This window comes from Stegodyphus dumicola, chromosome X2 (genome assembly GCF_044657685.1).
Source record: "Stegodyphus dumicola isolate Sdum_Otavi_A_Nest chromosome X2, ASM4465768v1".
In the NCBI taxonomy this organism is placed as follows: Eukaryota; Metazoa; Arthropoda; class Arachnida; order Araneae; family Eresidae; genus Stegodyphus; species Stegodyphus dumicola.
In genome coordinates, this window is record NC_140781.1 from 103828967 (window position 1) to 103852839 (window position 23873).

The window sequence follows — 23873 nt, forward strand, 5'->3', positions numbered from 1 at the left end:
GTGTGATTTTCGGACCAACAATGTTGAGCAACAGAAGACTTCTGTGTTTCCTTTTTTCTAACATATGCCTCATGTTCTTTGACGCGAAATTTTAAGGCTCTCTTAGTTTGGCCAATGTAAATTAAACCACACTGGCAAGGAATCCTATAAATACCCCAGGAATTCATATCCGGAATGGGGTCCTTGAGTATAGAAGTTGGAATTTTATTGATGGGAGAATAAACAACCCGAAAGTTAAATTTCTGCAAAATATGTGCAACTTTATTGCTAATTGATGGAAAGAAGGGAATGAAAACAGAATTTTTATAATCTCCTAAAATAAGAGTGTGGCTTTTAGTGTGTTGAGATGAGAATTTTTTAACTGCTTGATTAATAATGTTGGGTGAAAAGCACCTGTCAATAGCTATTGCTTTTAAATAATTTAGTTCTTCATCAATGGCTAGTTTGGAGGAGCAAACTTGAAGAGCACGGAAAACATAGGAATAAAATGAAGATAACTTTTGTTTAGTCGGATGACATGATTTAAAGTGTGGTGGAAGGCAAACCGATGAAGGTTTACGGTAAACTGTAGTACTGAAGTTGGATGTGTTACGTGTGACCAGAATGTCGAGAAACGGAAGAGAATTGCAAGTCTCAAGTTCAAAAGTGAACTGAATAGCAGGATCAATAGAATTCATTGTTGAAAGAACTTTATTTAAATCATCTTTATTACCTTCAAACAGGGTAAAAGTATCTTCTACGTAGCGGAACCATGCCGGGAAGTTTAAAGTTTCAAACAATTTTGATTCATAATAATGCATGTAGATATCAGCCAGGATGGGACTGAGGGGACTTCCCATAGCTAATCCCTCAGTTTGCTTGTAATATTTATTTTGGAAAACAAAATGTGTTTGTTTCAAACAGAGTTGAGTGAGAGAAATTAGCTCATCAATTTCGATGCAAGAGAAATGAAATTCGCGAAGTCTGGTTTCTAGACATCTTAATGCACCCTCCACTGGGACATTGGTGAATAATGATTTTACATCAAAAGAAACCATGAGTAAATTACTAGGAGAAATGTTTTTAACCTTTTTTACAAACTCTATTGAATTTTTTATGGTGTAAATGTTATTGTCTAATAGAGTGGAAAATCTAGAAACTAAATATTTAGCTAAAGGATACGAGGCAGTACCTAAATTTGATACAATAGGGCGGAAAGGAATACCACTTTTATGAATTTTGGGAAGAGCATATAATCTGGCACAATTCGCAACAGATGGGATAAGCGAATGTTTTAAGTTGCTTGAAATGATTTGCGAAGATTTGATCGCAGTTTTTATTTTGGATAAGTCCGAAGGTGAAGGATCTTTAGGGATCGGATTATATGGTCCTTCGTTTAAGAGTTTAGTGATACCATCGATGTAAGTGTTCTTATCCATGACGACTATCTGGCCACCTTTGTCGGCCTTTGAAATGATAATATCCGGGTTAGAATGAATTTCGCGCATTGTAGCTCTTTCTCTCGCAGTTAGATTTGGTTTCAAAGGTTTATTATTGAATTTCACATTATGAGCGATAAGATGCCTAATCATTTCTTTCTGTGAATCTGAAACTTTACTGAACTTGAAAGCTTTTTCGATAGGAGCCAAAATCTTTGGAATCGAGGGTTTACAGGTTTGTGAGAAGTTAAAATTATATTTTAGAATTCTCTCTTGTTCTTCTGAAAGACTAACATTAGAAATATTAACTATTGGCTTGATGTTTACAATGGGAAGATTTTTTGAACTACTTGAACTGGAAGACTGTAAAAGAAGTTTTTTGAATTTAACTGCAAGGGTGTTTTTATGACGGTTAACTGCATTCTCCGTTCTAGACCAAGACTTTTGTTCAAGGGCAGTGAATTTTGGATATGATTTAGCGAGTTCCAGATGAAGCTTATAGAGTTCATGTTCAATTTTGGACAATTGTTGACGTGTATCCCTTATCACGGACCGAACTAAGGCAAGCTTGCAATTTAACAGAATTCTTGAAACGCGACTCGAAGGTTTTTGATTAGATTTGATTTGAATAAAATTGGGGATCAATTTTTTACATTTACATTTAAGTAAAAAGTCAAGATGATTCAGGAATTTTTGCCGTTTCAGGCATAATTTAGTGAAATGATTAACGGATGAAGGCATGATAAACAATGCAGAAAATCAAACTAAATTAACTGAGCAATAATAAAGTACACACAAAACAGCAGAAAAATCACTCACTGAAATGAATAGAAAACAAAACGTTTGTAAGCAAAATGCATGAAATCAGACAAGCAAAGCACAATATCCAAATGTACAAAACATAAACATAACTTGAAAATTGCAAAAATGTACTCACCGAAACTCCTACAATAACAAAATGGCGGCCACACCACGTGCAAAAAAGAAAGCAAAATGTAAGCCTGTTTGGGGCTTCTATATTTAAGACACAATAACATGCCGAATAAATACTAATTCAGAAGTCAAACAACAAAAATCAGCGTTATACCTACAAAATTTTCACAGGACTAGTTTCGATGGTTTTACCGAACCATCATCTTCAGCTGCAAAACCGCAAATGAACAAGATAGGAAATAATTATTAGATAAGATAAGAAAGCCTGGACAAGAATAAGCAAGTGGCGCCATCTTTTGGCGAAACCAGAACTAAAACATAATTTCTCTAAAAGCCGAAGGCAAATTTGGATTGGAATTAGGATCGTTAACTAGAACAGAAAGATTTTTATGAATGTGAAATGCCTCTAGAAAATCCAGTTCTCCAATGGAAGATGTTTTTTGAATAATTTTGGCAGCAGAAAAATTGAAAGTGTGATTTTCGGACCAACAATGTTGAGCAACAGAAGACTTCTGTGTTTCCTTTTTTCTAACATATGCCTCATGTTCTTTGACGCGAAATTTTAAGGCTCTCTTAGTTTGGCCAATGTAAATTAAACCACACTGGCAAGGAATCCTATAAATACCCCAGGAATTCATATCCGGAATGGGGTCCTTGAGTATAGAAGTTGGAATTTTATTGATGGGAGAATAAACAACCCGAAAGTTAAATTTCTGCAAAATATGTGCAACTTTATAGCTAACTGATGGAAAGAAGGGAATGACAATAGAATTTTTATAATCTCCTAAAATAAGAGTGTGGCTTTTAGTGTGTTGAGATGAGAATTTTTTAACTGCTTGATTAATAATGTTGGGTGAAAAGCCCCTGTCAATAGCTATTGCTTTTAAATAATTTAGTTCTTCATCAAGGGCTAGTTTGGAGGAGCAAACTTGAAGAGCACGGAAAACGTAGGAATAAAATGGACATAAACATAGGAATAAAATAAACATAGGAAATTCATTCTAACCCGGATATTATCATTTCAAAGGCTGACAAAGGTGGCCAGATAGTCGTCATGGATAAGAACACTTTCATCGATGGTATCACTAAACTCTTAAACGAATGGACCATATAATCCGATCCCTAAAGATCCTTCACCTTCGGACTTATCCAAAATAAAAACTGCGATCAAATCTTCGCAAATCATTTCAAGCAACTTAAAACATTCGCTTATCCCATCTGTTGCGAATTGTGCCAGATTATATGCTCTTCCCAAAATTCATAAAAGTGGTATTCCTTTCCGCCCTACTATATCAAATTTAGGTACTGCCTCGTATCCTTTAGCTAAATATTTAGTTTCTAGATTTTCCACTCTATTAGACAATAACATTTACACCATAAAAAATTCAATAGAGTTTGTAAAAAAGGTTAAAAACATTTCTCCTAGTAATTTACTCATGGTTTCTTTTGATGTAAAATCATTATTCACCAATGTCCCAGTGGAGGGTGCATTAAGATGTCTAGAAACCAGACTTCGCGAATTTCATTTCTCTTGCATCGAAATTGATGAGCTAATTTCTCTCACTCAACTCTGTTTGAAACAAACACATTTTGTTTTCCAAAATAAATATTACAAGCAAACTGAGGGATTAGCCATGGGAAGTCCCCTCAGTCCCATCCTGGCTGATATCTACATGCATTATTATGAATCAAAATTGTTTGAAACTTTAAACTTCCCGGCATGGTTCCGCTACGTAGACGATACTTTTACCCTGTTTGAAGGTAATAAAGATGATTTAAATAAAGTTCTTTCAACAATGAATTCTATTGATCCTGCTATTCAGTTCACTTTTGAACTTGAGACTTGCAATTCTCTTCCGTTTCTCGACATTCTGGTCACACGTAACACATCCAACTTCAGTACTACAGTTTACCGTAAACCTTCATCGGTTTGCCTTCCACCACACTTTAAATCATGTCATCCGACTAAACAAAAGTTATCTTCATTTTATTCCTATGTTTTCCGTGCTCTTCAAGTTTGCTCCTCCAAACTAGCCCTTGATGAAGAACTAAATTATTTAAAAGCAATAGCTATTGACAGGGGCTTTTCACCCAACATTATTAATCAAGCAGTTAAAAAATTCTCATCTCAACACACTAAAAGCCACACTCTTATTTTAGGAGATTATAAAAATTCTGTTTTCATTCCCTTCTTTCCATCAATTAGCTATAAAGTTGCACATATTTTGCAGAAATTTAACTTTCGGGTTGTTTATTCTCCCATCAATAAAATTCCAACTTCTATACTCAAGGACCCCATTCCGGATATGAATTCCTGGGGTATTTATAGGATTCCTTGCCAGTGTGGTTTAATTTACATTGGCCAAACTAAGAGAGCCTTAAAATTTCGCATCAAAGAACATGAGGCATATGTTAGAAAAAAGGAAACACAGAAGTCTTCTGTTGCTCAACATTGTTGGTCCGAAAATCACACTTTCAATTTTTCTGCTGCCAAAATTATTCAAAAAACATCTTCCATTGGAGAACTGGATTTTCTAGAGGCATTTCACATTCATAAAAATCTTTCTGTTCTAGTTAACGATCCTAATTCCAATCCAAATTTGCCTTCGGCTTTTAGAGAAATTATGTTTTAGTTCTGGTTTCGCCAAAAGATGGCGCCACTTGCTTATTCTTGTCAAGGCTTTCTTATCTTATCTAATAATTATTTCCTATCTTGTTCATTTGCGGTTTTGCAGCTGAAGATGATGGTTCGGTAAAACCATCGAAACTAGTCCTGTGAAAATTTTGTAGGTATAACGCTGATTTTTGTTGTTTGACTTCTGAATTAGTATTTATTCAGCGTGTTATTGTGTCTTAAGAAAGGTTAAATCTTTTTTAACTTTTTAACAATGCCATAGTTACAAGAGAAATTAATAATACTGTTGAATGCCTGTTTAAAAATAAATTTTGAGAAACATGAATGTAGCCTTTTGGCAATAGATGACGCTGACCGTTGCACTGGTTTTCTGATGTCAGAATAACAGGTTGCTACCACTGGCAGGATTCTCATCGAAGTGAAAAATGAAATTTTTTGCCAAAGAAGAGTTGACGCTAGTGACCCGGGTAACCATACCAATACCACATTAAGGATTTAAATAACACAACCCCTTAAGCTATGAACACTCTGGAATAATGGAAAAAAACTTCATAGGGGGTCTTTTTCAAAGCAGAAAGGATATACATTGAGTGATCGTCTTTCACTTGTGCATGCTGATTCGCTTTTCAATAAGATTATAAACTAACAATCGAGCAGTGCTGGTGGGCCATCTGTTATCACTGATCACTGGTAGTTCGACTAGGGTTCGATTAGCAGGTTGCAAGGGTGATTTTGTGAATTTCCCCATGTATAGCATGGTACAAGCCAGTTTCACTTAGAAAGTCCTCAATGAAGGCATCCCTCCATTTACGCAAATAACTCTTGTTTGCTTTGCTGTAATTAAATAAATAACCAAACCAACAATGATAACAGATACCAAATAAAAAAAATCTGTGTGTTGTATAACGCATTAAATTATACTATCAGCTTAAATCTAGATCTCTTGTAAAGATTATGTTAACATTGGCGAAGCCTGATTGTTTAAAAATAAATATAACTTAATGCGTAGTTATCTAACAAGTTCGGTGAAAATCTTTGGCGATGAAATATTCGCCGAATTTCATGATTTATCTCTCGAGATGTTCCTTAATTTTCATTTATGCCATCCTTCCTGCAGTAAAGTAACTTATACCATGTGATGCACGAAAAAATATTGAAATGTTTAACAAGAATCGTCATATTGTAAGAATTATTGAAAAGGCAAAATTTACTCTAGCAAATCTTTATATAAAATAACATGCTATTCCTAATATCTGAAGACTATTTTGAATCCGTTTTAGTTATGCTTAATTTAAACGCATGCAATGAAGTGTTGACCTAATATATAATGAGATTATTAAAAATATATAAGTATAATATGAACATATTCCTTTTTTTATGATTAAGTTCTATAAATTAACCCATGTAAATATCAGTTCAGCATTCAAGATTTTACGCATAATGATTCAAAATTGGTAATTGAGACAGTCTTAAAGATATCCCTAATGCTCTCTGAAACAATATTGAATGTTTTTTCCTCGTTCTCGTATAACCCTTAGATAAATATTTATTAGTAGTATTAGTCAAATAATTTATCATTTGAATTATATTTAGCAGAGAGCCAAACATTGGTCTTGAGAAATTTTTCGTTGAATGCACTGACTCATTATGGTTTCCAAACTCTACAGAATACTATTGAAAGCGTTCAACACTTTGTTGGCTATTGAAAGCTTTCAACGATCTGTCCTCCTAAATTGCTTGAGGCAGAGGGTATATACATCCAAAACCCGTTCAGGTCTGCAGATGATTTACAACACAGGCGTGAAGAGATTTGCCACATTTCCTACTTGGCGATGCAATGACGTTTCCGAAACTTTTAGGTTTGCAAAATATTTGAATATAATGGATGTATATGCACATTTTGTGCAGTAGAAATTGTTAAAGGTATTCGTGGTTCATTTTTGTTTACTGTTACAACTTCACTAAATCGAGACGAGCAGATGAATAAAACAGAATTAAAGTTCTTATCTTAATAAAGTGTAATCCAAGCTGCAGAGGTAAGGAACACGATCATTATATCAGCAAACAGAAAATAACATATTTATTAGGTAATAGAAGAAAAAAAAATATAGCGATGATTACAAGCATTGTTTACTGCATAACGCGAGAAGTGAGTCATACAAGGAGAGAATGTTTCTCCTTCTTTTTGGATCAAGTCCAATCACAGTTAGCGGGGGTAAGGGGGAAATTAACGTCGGAGCGTACAGCTTCATCGCTGTCATTATGAACTGCTCCACAGAAATAACATTGTGATGAATGAATCGTGTCATGGTGAATCTGTAAATGTTACTTTGTTACCTAAGCTTAAAAAAGTAACCATTTTAATGCAGAAAAATTAAATGTTCCCCCAAAATGAAAATTGACTATCCTCACAAATGAAGTTGTGTCGCCCTCTATTTTTCAATATTCATACTAATCGAGAAAGCGCTTAAAAAACAAAAGTGATATTAAACAAATATTTATTAATAATATGATAAAGTATGCCATTTTTTTAATTCCGCATAATTTTGAGGATGACTTCTATGCAGCAGCAGACTTTCGCAGTACTTGACTGCAATATTTTATGTGATAATGCACGGCTAAATTTCCTTATGTTGAAAGAATAGGCAGACATTCGTCAACAAACCGCCTTAAAAGCAGGAATTTGAAAGAAATTACCATGAATTAATTTTTTATTATGCTTTTGAAAGGATTATTACAAACTAAAGCTGAGAAGTTTCTTCCTACATGGTTAAAACTACTCGTTGCAACCAGCTAAAATTGGTATATAACTGACAGAAACCGATGAAATATCTGGAGAATGAAACTGGAGCATTGGGAGTAATACAGAACATATATTAATTTTTTTTTAATTCAGCTACAGTGTTCTATACATTTATTCAACAGTCATGGAACAGTAATTAAAGGTTACATATCACCATTCTAAACTAAGAAGTGCCAGAGCCCCATGTTAAACCATTAAGAATGATGCATAAAAATTGGTACGAACAAAATAATGATAATTAAAATACTAAATTTATTGCTATTAAATAAATTATAAGTAGATAAATAATGAATTAAATAAATTAAAAGTAGATAAATAATCAATTAAATAAGTAATAAAAATATTATAAAAATTAAATTAGTTGTGATACAAATGAGATATGAGAAAATTAATAATACTGTTGAGTGCGTACGGGTTCGATTTTTCATCACAGATATTCATACAATATCACGCTGTAGTTATATTTTAAACTGCTAAAATATTAAATAGAACACAATTCAAAGTGCAGAGAAAGCTAATCCGATCTCAAAATTACAGCAGCTAAGTAAACAAAATCTATAACAACTTAGCTGAGATGTTCTCTCTCTAGCTTTTATAGCTTTTTAAATTGGCCACAATTTCTGCAAAACAAAAACTGTAGAATTACGGTTACAGTTAACATTGTAGTACATTTTATTTATTCATATTAAATATCAATTACAGAGATAAACTTTTATTAAATGTTAAATGCACGTGCTCTTGTATTTCTACTTTTCCTGCGTAGCTTTCTCTTAAAATTCATCACACGCTGCATTGCACAGGGAAATAAAACAATTTTAATTACAATTCTACTAAAATAAAGCCAACTAAATACAAAATTCATAACAATACAGTAAGTTATGAAGGATAAAAGATGAGTAAATACTTTAAATAATAAATTTTACTTTTTTGTATTTATATATACAAGCTTATATATATAAGTCCGTAACACGGACTCGTTGGGACTTCGGCGATTCTAGATTTGGGGTTTTTCTGGATTATAGATCATCAATTTAAATCTGGTAAGATGGCATGCAGAAATTACACAATTAAAAATATGAAATCGTAATTTATGAAATAAAGAGCAATTATGAACTAAAGTGTATCAGAATTTAAAAAAAAAAGCTTAATATTTATTTTACTTTATTAAGCATTTTTTTCTATGTAAGTTGTTTAAGTTGCTTCATTTTTTGTGCTAATACTTTTTCTTTAATTCTATAAACTGACATAATTTCTTGTCCAGTTACAAAGTTCCACTGTTCAAGTCCTGTAATTGCTATGTCGAGAATACCGACCAACTTGTCAATCGAAATTTTTTCGTTTTCAATAACCTCTCTGTCACTTTCTTGACTATCAGAAGCAGTATTTTCTGGATCTAGAACCATACTACAGATTTCGCTATCCATTAATTGATTGATGATTGGGGCATTGTGGTCGCAATGAAAAACTTCTGTTATGTCATCTTCATTTATTACCATTTCACCACATTTCTTTACAAAATCCAATAACTTGAAAATTTCACCTTTAGTTTGCGATGTCCGGAAACCTTCAAATTCACTGCTATCATCTTCATCATCCTCACCATGAAATATTGTAGCTGGCCATAAATTATGGCAAGCATTTTTTAACGTATCTGGAGACACATCCTCCCACGATCTTGTGATGCTCCACACAGCAGATTTTATGCTAAAAAATTTCAAAAAGTCTTAATAGTCTTGTCATTGTTCAATAAATTTAGCATCTATTTTAAAAATGCTACTTTATATTTGCATTTTAGCGCGTGCACTATTCCCATATCTATAGGCTGAATGATAGATGCACAATTTGGAGGGAAAAATAATGCAGATACATTATCCTTCACTAAAACTTTAAGTGAAGTATGCGCCGAACTGTTGTCAACAATCAGGACTATTTTTGAGTGATCAGATAAACCAACCAAATTCAAATGTCGCTGAGCCTCGGGTATAAAATGATTTTCAAACCAATCATTCATCAACGCTTGTGTCATCCATGCTCTTTTATTTGCACGATATATAACGGGGAAAATCGTTATTCCTTTAAATGCTCAAGGTTGTGCATGTTTTCCGATTACACAATTTTGCACTTGTGCGTCCCTGCAGCATTTTTGCACGCTAAAATTGTTAATCTCGCTTTGTAATCTTTGACACCAGTTGGAGCCATTTCTGTAGAGGTTGCCAAGGTATTTCACAATACATATTGCCAGAAAAGACCAGTTCCTTCAGTGTTGTAAATTTCTTCTGGAGATAATTGTTCACTAGTAATGAGTTCAATGAATTCATCTGCAAATAAGCTTTTTCACCTGAAATTTTTAATTGTCTTATACCATAGCGATTTTTAAATTTGGTTAACCAACCTGTCGAATATGTGCACTCAGTATTTAAGTTCATTTCTTCATGAAATATTTTGGCTTGAGCCATTAGCATTGGACCCGTCAATGACACGCCCTCGTTGCGACGCTGTCTGACCCATTCAATCATCACTTTGTGATGATCGTCACATTTAGCATAACGAACCCTTTTCTTGTTATTCATTGCAAGTGGGGTGTCGGAATCCACAAAAAATTTTAAGTTTCTTTTTCTTTTTGCTTATGTTGACTTGCCAATGTCATACTCCTCGCATAATTTTGAGACGGACATGCCTTTATCCATTTTTTACAGCAATTCCACTTTTTGTTTGATGGACATCGAAACATTCTTTCGCTTTGTAGATCCTTTGGCAGCTCCAGAAATGGAAACTCTTTTTGACACAATCGAAAGGTCAAGCTTAATTGTTTAAAAATTGCTCTACCAGTCTGCAAAAAATAATAAGCCGGATACAATTAGAAGATTAAGGAACGCGCAATCTGCAACATTAGCTGAAATGCCTTAGAATCAGTAAAGATAATTTTAGCCTAGGTTATACTGTCCATTATACATTAAACGCGCATGCGTAAAGCATACAAAAAAAAAAAGTTTGTGCCTTTGAGGTCCAGATTATAGATCATTCCTGATAATGGACGTCCGGATTACGGACTTTGTACTGTGTATATATACATCATTAATAGCATTTGTGATATATGATTTTAATTCAGTTAATCAATACTGATCTTTACATCTTAATAGAAATATTTATCCTAAATAATTTTTCTATAGTAATGCAAAAACTAATAGCTACATTTTTAAGCAAAACTTTTAATTTTATCTATCTTCAAAACAGCTACATTTTGAACATTACATTTCATCCAAAAAAACTATTAAAAGAAGGTTTTTTGTAATGACCATTAAATTCTTATATAATTATTTCCAAACCTTAAGCTTCAAATTACAAAAAAAAAATGTTTTTTTATTTAATCTGACGGCTTTTAGATTTTATATTACACTGAAATGGGTTTTTTTTTTTTTTTTTTTTTTTTTTTCATTTACAGGCATATACACATTTTGAGAGCATTTGCACTAATGCCACATTGTGCTAAAAATATTTCAAAACAGCATATCGTTAGAATTTTCGATAGACGGTCTTGTGTGCTGGAGATAAAAATGTTTTTTTTTCCCTGCAGTGTTGCCACTGTTCATTTTGAAATTGTTGAGTTTTTTTAATAAAAAATTCATCAAAGTTTTATAAAATATGAAATAGACAATAAAACAGATTCCAACTTCAGACACCCAGGTACCAATATTCGGGTGAAGGACTATGTTATTCAAAATTTGATGATTCTAGGTACCGTTATTTTTTCACATGAGAGAAACATATATACATTTATGTAGGTTCTCCATTATTTAATTTCTTTAACAATAATACAGAGCAATAATATTTGTTGGCAATGATCCAAAAAGCGATACAACCGTTCATAGTAATTCGGCGAAAAATGCTGTTTCGAGACTTATAGCCATTCTGGGCTAACGTCCATTTGGGCTAAAAAATACCAAAGCTTAATATGTGCTTCTGAAATGTAAGCTTTTTATTAAGAATTGTTGCTAAAAGATAAAATAATGCTTAAATATTTTATTATCTTATTTTTGCATGAAATTCTCTTCAAAACTCTTTAAAAAATTATATTTCAATGGCATGTAAACTGATATGTTTAACCCGGCAGAAGGCGTGCACCCAACACTGACGTTGGAGATCACATGGAGTGACTGCGTCACCCCAATCAGTTTCATTAGGAAAATGTATTATAAATTTTATGGAAACCATTTGATTATGAACAATAATTGCACTACTTCATTAAGAAACTATACTTCTTTACTTACGAAAATTTATTTCAATATTTAAGAAAAAATTCCATTTAAAATAATTACATACCTAATCAGGAATCAGAAGCTAACATACACTTCTGGCAAACATAGGAAGAATGAATTTTACATGAAAAATTATCACATATTGTAGTTTTATTGTCTTTGGATCTTGCACACATAGCACATTGGCCTTTGTCGAGTTTTGGTTTCTTTGATGGGCATCGTTCTGATCCACTAGAAGTCGCATTTTTGATGCCTTCATGAAGCACTTTAGGAAGCATTGGCATATTTTTGTTATCTCTATGTGGGCTGTATATGAGATATAGCCAATTTTTTTAGGAATTTGCTTCTACTATTTCGATATTGTAAGGGAGGGGTCTTTGTTAAGAATAAGGCAACTCGGGCATTTATTGCAGCGACGTTCAACACAGTAAGAAACGACCATCGGGCCATCTGTTGGTTTTTCGAGCCGTCGAATATAATGATGACATTTCATAAACTTTGTCTATACCACCTTTTGTTGCATTATAAATGTGAATTATTTCTGGTTTCTTCGTATCATCACTTTCATCAATGGCGTCGTCGCAATACATTGTAGATAACAAAACTACACATTTTGATATTTTAGTCACATACCATACTAGTGTTGCGTTCTTTTGGAACACAAATATAGAAGAATAAACGTTCCTAGTTTTGGTTTGGACAGACTTGGTGGGAATGTCAGCCTTGTTTCTCTTCAGGGTTCCTACAATAGTTAGCTTCTTTGACAAAAGTTCTTTTGCTAGAGGATAACTCGTATACCAATTATCCATTGTTACGTTTCTGCCTGATCCAAACAAAGAGGTGCACAGGCGTTTTGTAATTTCAATTGGTAAATTTTCAACTCTAAAGGGACCTTCTGGCTGTTGTCTTGTGTATATCTCCATGTTATAGCTGTAGAAAGTTCTTGAATCTACTAAGGCAAATATTTTGATTCATTACTTCGCTGGTTTGATGGGTATATATTGATCAAAGAAGCACCACCCTCAAAATTTCTCCAATTTTTCTTTGACAGTAACATAATCACCAATAATGTGTATCTTTTGGCAATTTTTATTGAAATCAGCAAAAAATTCTCTCGCAGACGCCAGTTTGTCCAATTTTTCCGAGCTTCACGATTAGTCACATTGTCTAACCGTAGACACCTGAGAAGAAAAATCTTTTATATGACATTGTGTCCCGTAAAATTTTAATTCCTGATCCATCAGTTGCCCACAAATCTTGCGTATTTGTATGTGACGATTTATGTAAGATATAAAAGCCCAAAGATTTTTACAGATATAAAAGCCCCAAAAGTGCTCTAATTTCCACATCATCTGTCATTTTGGCATCCTGATCTCTGGTGTAATTTACCGATATTTTTTCAATATAAATGTTTGTACACTCTACAATGGATCATATCATTTTAGCATTGAAAAGCAATTCCCAACTTTCTAGAGACTCCGTTATATTGCGTACAGTTTCTTTTAATCCTGGTAAATTAGTTATTATATTTTGAGAAGACATTTTCACTTTTTGATTTGGTTTTGTTTTCTGCCAAACTCTTATTTTTGTTAATAAAAATACTTTTTCTAAATCAGGATTTCCGTCATCTTCATCATTCTACTCAAATTCACTTCATTGTCATGAGAAGTGTATATTTCTTCGTCAGATTCATTTTCGCTGTCTTGATCAATTTCTTTTTCAGAAGACTCAACTTCATCTAATAGTTTTTAAACGTTCCATCTCTTTTTCATATTCGGTAAATTTACGTTTGTAAGCCATTATCTATCAAATAATCCAACAGACCAACAACGGAAACACTCAAGAGCAGGAGGCTGAACTGCTACTAATGAAAAATTTCGAAGCAGTAACGGTCGCACGGGGTGACTGAGTCACCCCATTCCCTCATGGATTCCAAGAAACGATTGCTTCTCTCGCAGAAAAGAAAAACAAGGAAAAATAACAATACACATTTCAAGGGGAGTGTCAAACAGGAGGATACCAGAAGGATGATTCATTAAAATGAAATATTTCCGGTTAGGATTGTTGATTTTTGATGCATGGAGCGACTCTGTGCCCTGCGCGACTTCTCCCAAATTAACATAAATACGTCCTAAGCAGATTTTTAATTTACCAAAAAAGTCTGAAGCTGATTTTTTGCATAATTTAATAATGAGATTGTGTAACATGCATAAAGATGCATATACCTTGGTCAATTTGGAGTTTAAGTTTTGTGAACTTCAGTTTTGTTACTGACTTAGCTATATGCAAATTTTAAAAACATAAAAATTCGGATTTGCTGATAAATTGATTCTGGGTTTGTTAAACTGAATTGTTAACAAGTTTTAACTTACTGGACTCTTAATTTCATCAATGAATTAGCTATTCAATGGCAATTATTTTTAAAGTGGGGGGAGGGGAAATCGAAAATTTCACATTTGCATCATTGTTAGAAAATATATCATACAATAATACTTCTTCCAGAAAAGCAATTCGAATTTTGAATTTACAGATACCTTTATCAGAACAATTCTTATATTCCTCCATATTGGTTTAATTAATCATTTTTCACTGCATAAATGAAAGGAAATTTAAATGATATAAATATGCATAACTGTTGAAATAAATTACCCTAAACCCTTTTTGAGGTTTAAATTTTTTTATGTTTAAAAAAAGTATCAGAAATTATATTAATTAATGCACAGAAATAAAAAAGGTAATAAAAATTTATATACATTATATGAATATTAATGTAGTGTAGTTTCCACACACATTACAAATTAAGCAATTTTTTCCTAAACTGTTAATAATAAATGCTTGAAATATGAAATATAAATATAATATGCAAACAAAGCTATTTTATATCAGTTAATAGTGGAAAATATTATTAAAAACATAAATTTTTAAATCAGTCAGAATTCAGATTTTCAAATAAATTTGTTTGACATTTTGTTAAATTAAGTTGTTAATAAATTTTAAACTGTTTGAGTTTTATTTTATAATATCATTAATCAATCACTTTCACGCAAACTGTTTACGAAGAAGGTCACTGAAATATTTTCCGCAATGCAGTCAAATACCAATCTTCTATTTGTTCTTTTCTCTGTTTTGACTGACAATCCACTGTGCTATGATGACCTGTTACTAGCCACAAACATACATAATTTGCTGGCTGAAAGCTTTTGGTGAAAGGCCGACGAGTCTAATGAACATTAAATTAGATGTTGAAGAAGATGCGATTGCAAATTAAGTTCATTGTGGAAAATCCTCTCTCGCACTCTACACTCGACACAGGCATGCATACAGTTTACTGATTACAAAAGTTTCCATAATGCAGAATTTTTCCGTTAGTGTCTTTAAAAACTCTAAATTCCCTTAAAATTTGTCATTCATTTAGGTAGAACCTTTTGAAAAAACTTTTTATTTCTACTTCTCCATATGTTACATCAGGGAGTGAAAAAAGAGCCAAAATTTTGGGTTGAGTACATTAATTTCATGATTTCTTTATAGCCAGTGCCAATGTTTTGAGCATGAACAGACACTACTTTTCGTCGTATCAGTAAGACATCTGTATAGTTGACAATACTGAACTTTGGGGATAGCTTTCCCACTTTTGCTTAGGCTCACATGTTTGAACTTCCTGTTCCTGAGTGGGTGCGAAACCTAGAAGAATTGTAGGGAACTATGGTGAGACGAAGCATTCTCTTTGACCATGACTCCTTGCTGATATAGTTATAGCCATCAAGCGGAATGTGTGTCAGAAGTAAAAAGAGTCCCGAATCTGACTCTTAAGAACAAACGTAAAGTTGCTGGTGGCACTTTTCGGCCCCATTTGGTTAAATTAGTGGGTACTATGGGAAGACAACAGTATAGGATGTGCTTGAGTAATTTATCTCAGCATTTCACTCTATTATGCTGGCTGTTACTTAATGTACATTTAAGAATATAAATTTATCTTCCTGCGAGGATAGCGAATTGTACCCATCAATAACAAAACACTAGCTACAATTACGATGGTACTGCGTTTCTAAACAAACTGTCTGCCCTTCTTAAAGGGAAAGATTTCCACATGTAAGTGAGGGGCTTTTAATGAATGTCTCATGTTCTCATGTATCTTAGATTGTATCTTAGAGAAATAGAGTATTGCAATGTTGCAAAGGTCTTTCTTATTGTTAAAATAAAATGTTACGAATTCTAAAGATTTTTAAGGAGGAAAATTGATGTTCAGCTTTATAAAAAGAAGTAATGGAGCTCATCTTATTTAGGGCTCCTGTGCACTCCAGCTAGAATTGTAATTTATCTTAAAAAACTGAGAAGTACCAGAGCTGATCTCCTGTGGACTCCAGAGCAATTTAAGTACAACCTTTACCTATAAAGTGGTTTATAGATTGGGTTAACAGATATCCAAGACTGACTTGAACAATCTTAGAACTGTACACCAGGGCCTGTGTCCTTAAATTGAAAAAAAAAAAAAAAAATTGGAATTTTTATGTGAATGCTTACGAAAACTGAAGTAGGAGAGATTATTACTATATAGCAGAAAATATACCAAAACTTTTGAAACCATAATAATTTTTTTATTAATAAGCATATGTTTTCTGGTAAAATACCACAGTTGATAACTTTGCTAACATAGCAAGAAATCATTCCCATCTTCATAATAAACCTACTACAGACTATGCACAATCTACGTTTCAGTATTTTGAGTAGTTTATTAATCAACTTCATTCCATTCAGTGATGTAGCTAGTGGAAGGCAATCTGGCCCCCTCTTTTTGGGCCTGCATACATTTCGGACAGCATTTTTCACATGAAACATTATTTTATAGGGATTACTCTCATGGATTGTCCCGGCAAATGATGAATAATGAGACTGTGAATGGCCATTTGCGATTAAATTCAGAGGAAGAATAGTTTCTACTCTACATAAAATATTTAAATAAACCACCACTAGATTTCAACAGGAGCGGCTTAACGAGGAGGTGGCAAGGGTGTCTATCAACACCATCTCTCGCAGAGAGGTTCTAAATGGTCCCCAAGACAAACAAGATTTTCCTGAAAATTTTAATTTTTATTTTGATTGATTTCTGGAAAATATAAAATTAATAATTATTGTAATATAATTACAGTACAAAAGTCCGTAATCTGGACCTCAAAGTCACAAACTTGCGCATACACGTAATGCGTTTACACATGCGCATTTAATGCGCGCATGCGCGTAAAGAGAAGAGATACTGTTTATAAAGAGAGAGAGACTGTTTATAGAAGAGAGAATTAAAGAGAAAGTATTAGCACAAAAAACAAAGCAACTTAAATAACTTACATTGAAAGAAATGTTTAATAAACTAAACAAATAAATATTAAGTTTTTTTTTTTTTTTTTTTTTTTGTAAATTTTGATACCCTTTAGATCATAACTGCTCTTTATTTCATAAATTATGGTTTCATATTTTTAATTATATAATTTCTGCATGCCATCTTACCAGATTTAAATTGATGATCTATAATTTGGAAAAAACCCTAATCCGGAATCAGTGACGTTCCGACGAGTCCGGATTACGGACTTTGTACTGCACTTCCTTTCTTGATTTGTCTGATGAAATATTGTTATAAACATTTATGTTTGCAGTAAATTAATCAAATATCTCCATATACATCATTCTTCTTTCTTTCTGAGCATTTTATTTTTCTAAAATAATGATATAGTTTTATTTTTTTAAACGAAATGTATGTACAGCTCACGCTTGTTATTTTAAAACGATAACAAATAATACACTATAGCCTTATATTATTAAGCCCTTCGACCTTGAACTATTATTTATTTGGTGGCCAAAACTATAACTATAGATATCTTTGATACGCATCTTACTTTTTAATGTCTACTCGACAATTCTATTATTTAGCGAAGTGTGCATGAGTGAAATTGTTAATTGTTGTGTTCAATAAAGTAACTGAAGAAATAGAAAATATTCAAATTTTATTACTATACCGTTTGCAGTTTGAGATAAAGTTCTCCTTTTCATATTTTATTTACTGTTGTTGAGTTATTAATTTTTTATCCAGACCATATCAATGCCAAGAAATGGATCTCAGAATCAGAAAAGAAAACTATAGCAAGAAAAAAGAAGCTCAGAACTCCAGAATAAGAATGGAATCATACTTAATAAAAAGAAATCGCAAAAGGAAAAACCATGTGATAAGAAGGATGAAGAAGTAAAATCAGAGTCGGAATCAGATTCAGATTGTACTAGTACTGCTGTAAACTTCTACGTGATAACACATCACAACAAACAGCAGACTCTGAGGATGATGTAGATGAGAGCCCAAGTATATTGGAAATTCTTGATCCACGTCCATATCTAATAAAAAAATATTGAAAATGCAACAGTAACATTGATTTTAATTCCAGACATTCTGGAGTTCAAAGATATTATTTAAAATTCACTAAAAATCTTCCAATAATATTGAACCAACTTTCCACAGAAATAATTATTCATGGATCCGGCACATTTCAAAATGAATTCAGTCTAAATGCAGTAGCAATATCAACTAATTGTCTCATGACAAAAGCTTGGTTTTTCTCGATGGAACGTTAATGAAGAAGAAGCTGAAATTAACCATTGTTGGTTATTATATTCACCAAAATGCAACACACTGCTTTTGTTGCTTACTGTTCATTATATTAAGTTCCGTTACAAAGTCCTCTTTCATAACAACTTCCCGGTTTTAGTATATGGAAGAAAAAAAATCAAATGATTAGCCATGAAAGAAATCATCAAAAATCGTTTATAACTTGAAAAGAAACAGAAAGAATAATAATTAATAAAATAGGAATCAATGAATGATTCAATGCAAATATGCAGTCTGAAAAAGAACAGGGGCAAAATATATTGCAATGAATAATATCTTGTATGAAGTATCTGATTATACAAATTCTTTCTCTACGTAGTCATGTTTAAAATCTAGAGTTTCAAGATGCTACAAATGTCAGAACCTATTATCTTTACTCAAACTTTTTGCTCAATTTGATCCACTACTAGCTAATCATCTTAAAAATGTTATGGCTATGCCAAAAACTGTCTCATACCTATCATCACAAACTCAAAATGAATTTATTATCTTTGTCTACCAAATACTGTTCGAAATCAACTAATAAGTGACATCAAAAGAAATAAATCTTATGGGCTTTTATTTGATTCAACTCCTGATATCGATCATTGAGAACAAATGTTGCAAGTCTTTAGATATGTAGAATATTGATTTACCAACAGAAAAGTTTCTAACAGAATCTTTTTTAGAATTTATTGAAATATTTGCTAAAAATGCAGCCTCAGTTGGAAATACAATTTTAGAAAAATTAAATTCCAAATGAGCCAAATAAGTCATCAGAGTACAACAGTGCAGGTCACAAGAAAGAAAAGGCCATTTTCTACTTAACGTAGTGAGAACAAAAGTAAGTAAATACAAGATCTACCAGAAAGTTCTATCTGATAATGTTATTTTAAGTTTCAGCACACATGCAGATGTTCTGTTGAGACTTATATATCTGTCTCTCTTATTTATGTTGTCATTCATAAATATCTGCTCTTCTAACTTAGACATAAGTGCTTCATGTCATTATTGATTGAGACACAATCATTTAAACATGGCTACTGATAAATTTCATTTACGAGACTGCATTTTGAACAAATTCAAACAAGGAAGAAGAGCTACAGAAACATGTTGAAATTTAGTGACTGTTTCTGATGGGGATGCAGTTTCTGATAGAATATGCGGGAGATGATTCAAAAAATCTGAAGCAGATGACTTCGACCCTAATGATAGGTCACGCTCTGGGCCTCCCATGTATGAGTAATGGTGATACTAACAAGACCATTATAGAGCAAGATACTTTTTAGACAACATCAAAGATTGCAGTAAAGCTTAGTTCAGTTCAACAAACCATTTTGGACAATATTCAGTAACTAGGATTGGTTTATAAATATTTTGGATGGGTGCCTCAAGTTAAATGAGAAAAATTTGCACGATTGAGTCATCATATGCATGTCTGCTTGCTTGGAACACCAAGCACACGATATGGCTTGAAAAATCTCATGAATTTCACTTTGTGCCAAATACAATTAGTCACCTATACAAACGCTTGTCAAATGAACCCTTTTGGGCCAAATGATAACTGGGGATGAAAAGTAAAGTGGATTATCTACAAAAACACTGTTAGGCAAAAAGCAAGTTGGATACTAGTTCAGTAATCGTATCCATCTCGCCACTAGTCACCATTTTTTGCTAAACAATATAATAGCTTTTTCTCTACACTTGTTAATACTTCCACCTTTAAATAGTTAATATTCTTTGTTCCTATATATCAACTAGCACAACCTAGTTTTCTAATTGCTAAGAGTTTGAAAATAGTTTACAATGTAATCCAATGGTACATCAAAATAGCCATCTGAGCTAAATTTGATCATTTATAATTCCTTTTTATTTTCTTGAACAACCTTCTGATCTATTTAATAAAATTATTTAGAATACCAGAATAATTATCTCAGTAATAATTTAACTTGCATTATCCACATAAATACAGATTTTACCTACTTCTAGTACCAATTGTTTAATTTTCAATTAATTTTATATTTCCCTTTATTGAAATATGTATTATTATATTTATTTAAATGTTTCAAAAATGTGAAAATAAATGTTCTACACATATTTTTACCATATGCAAGTCTTAAGGTAAAATAACACTGAACAAATATTAATTTAGAAGTCAAACAACAAAAAACAGTATTATATTTGCAAATTTTCACAGGACTAGATTTGATGGTTTTACTGAATCATCAGCTTCAGCTGCCAAAGTGCAAATGAACAGATAAGATATAGTGATAAGATAAGAATGGCTGGACAGGAGTTAAGCTACTGGTGCCATCTACTGATGAAACAAGAAAACTAAAACATAATTTCCATAAAGGCTGAAGGTAAAGATGGATTGGAATTACGGTGGTTAACTAAAACAGAAAGATGTCTTGAATGTGAAATGCCTCTAGAAAATCTAATTCACCAAAGGAAGATGTTTTTTTGAATACTTTTAACTGCAGAAAAATGGAAAGTGTGATTTTCAAACCAACAATGCTAGGAACAGAGGATTTTTGTGTTTCCTTTTTCCTAACATATGCTTCATGTTCCTTAACGTGAAATTTTATGGCTTTCCTAGTTTGACCAATATAACTTACCACACTGGCAAAGAATCCTGTAATCCCCAGGAATTCATATCCGAAATGGGGTTTTTTAGTATGGAATTCGAAATTTTATTGATAAGAGAAGAAATGACCTGAAAGTTAAATTTCTGTAAGATGCATGCAATTTTGTAGCTAATTGATGGAAACAAAGGAGCGACAACAAAATTCTTATAATCTCCTAAAACAAGAGTCTGCTCTTGGTGTGTCGAGATGAGAATTTTTTAACTGCTTGGTTTATAATGTTGGGTGAAAAGTCCCTGTCAATAGCTACTGCTTTTATATAATTTAGTTCTTGATCAAGAGCCAGTTTCGAGGAGCAAACTTGAAGTGCACGGGAAATAAAGGAATAAAATGAAGCTAAGTTTTCTTTAGTCAGATGACAAGATTTGAAGTGTGGTCGAAGGCAAACCAATGAAGGTTTACAGTAAACCATAGTCCTAAAGTTGGATGTGTTATGTGTCACCAAAATGGCGAGGAACGGAAGAGAATTGCATGTCTCAAGTTCAAAAGTGAACTGAATAGCAGGATCAATGGAATTCATCATGGAATTCCACTGATTCTTATTTAAATCATCTTTATTACCGTCAAACAGGGTAAACCTATCATCTACGTAGCGGAACCATACCAGAAAGTTTAATGCATGTAGATATCAGGCAGGATGGGACTAAGAGGGCTTCCCATGGTTAATCCCTCAGTTTGTTTGTAAGACTTATTTTGGAAAACAAAATGCATTTGTTTCAAACAGAGTTCAGTAAGAAAAATTACCTCATCAATTTCGATGCAGAAGAAATTAAATTCACAAAGTCTGGCTTCTAGACATCTTAATGCACCCTCCACTGGAACATTGGTGAATAATGGTTTTACATCAAAAGAAACCATGACTAAATTTCTAGAAGAAATGCTTTTAACTTTTTTTACAAATTCTATTGAATTTTTTATGGTGTAAATATTGTTATCTAATAGAGTTGAAAATCAAGAAGATAAATATTTAGCTAATGGGTATGAGGCAGTGCCTAAATTTGATACAATAGGATAGAAAAGAATACCACTTTTATGAATTTTGGGAAGAGCATATAAGCTGGCCCAATCCGCAACAGATAGGATAAGCAACTGTTTTAAGACAGTGTATTTGCAGGATTCAAACCTCGCACTGAACTACCAGTTTTCAGTGACTTTACCAAAATTCTTTAAAATAAATAAAGAAAACAGCTAAGATGCATATCATTATAACATTAATTTTGAAACCTTACCCATTCTCACGTGAACTGAAGCATTGTAAACACATTTTTCTGGCAGTGTAAGCACCGAGTTAGAGCTAATGTCAGATGATGCCATAAAGACCTCCTCTAAATTATAATGTATACCTGAAAGACAAATTCCACTTTAAAACACAAAAATCATTATAAACAATGCAGAATATAGTATATCATGAGTATGCACAGAAAACCTAACATACTCTGAGCTTAGTTTGAAAATCAGAAATTTTCAGAATCAGTTTTAAAAAAATAAAGAGCCAATTTAAGTAGTTAAATGAGCATGGTTCAAAAGATCTAATGTGTAAAGTTCAACCTACAATAAGCACATGCTGTAAGTGATCATGTTTTATTTAACACACTCTATTCAAGTGGTGTAATAAAATACAGTAAAAAATAATTGTGTGTGTCATAGTGCATTAAAAGCTTGATAATCTGAATGTAACAAATGCTTCTGCAATACTTTTTCTTTTCAATAAAAATTAAAAAAACAAATATCTGGCATGGCAGCCATGCTTTCCAACAAAAATTGAATCCTTTTTTTTTTTTTTTTTTTAACTTATAAAATCCTTAATAGCTTCGTATATCCTGAACAGCATCATGCTTTTCTCTCTCAAAATACAAAGTTTATTTCATCAGCATAACACTTCATCAAACTCATACAAGAAGAGTCCTAATAACAGCAAACTGTAACTTTATGTAACTCTCCGAGTGTCATGACTGGCTTTATAAGGTCATGAGATTTTGGCTAATCTTTGGAATATGGTAACAGGTAGTTTGGAGACATTTTGGTAAGGTGATAAAGGTTACTAGCTAAGACTTTAGCAGTGTACATGGATAAAGTCAAGAGTGTGCGCAATGCCATTTTTGTGCAATTCCGGGATGTTTTTCAAGTGAAAATAGGTCGACGTGTACATGGATGATACCGTGTATGTGCAATTCTTAAAAACGCGGCAAGCAGTTTGCGATTCTGCACTTTCTCCCAATTTCGCACCTAATCTTCGTCATGATTAAGCACTTTTGTTCCATAAAAGTTCTAGCATAAGCATAACTCGGCTAGCAGATTGTTGGAAAAAATGTTGAGTTAAAAACAAATGCCTTTACTTCGTGAAAACAAAATGGCGTCCAAACAAAAACTAGCAGGTTGCTGTAGCAGGGTTGGTCGCCAAAATATCGCCAAGTTAATATAATCCAAAGATTAATTGAGATTTTTTGTCAGTTGTTATATATTAGCTAATAATTTAAGGTATTTTGTTTTCTTACTTTCATTAATAATATAAATGCCATGTTGATGACTTAAGTTTATGAAAATACAGACTAAAATTG

The 23873-nt window shown here is 32.6% G+C and overlaps 1 protein-coding gene across 6 annotated transcripts in view; it reads right to left on the reverse strand.

Annotated features, from left to right (window-relative positions):
• Positions 1-23873, reverse strand: part of LOC118184685 (protein lifeguard 4-like) — a 73870-nt gene that overhangs the window by 44887 nt on the left and 5110 nt on the right. For all 6 annotated transcript variants that reach the window (XM_035354395.2, XM_035354397.2, XM_035354396.2 and 3 more), the window contains exon 2: positions 22545-22658. In XM_035354395.2, the coding sequence (XP_035210286.1) occupies positions 22545-22658 (114 nt within the window). The remainder of the gene's footprint in view (positions 1-22544; positions 22659-23873) is intronic.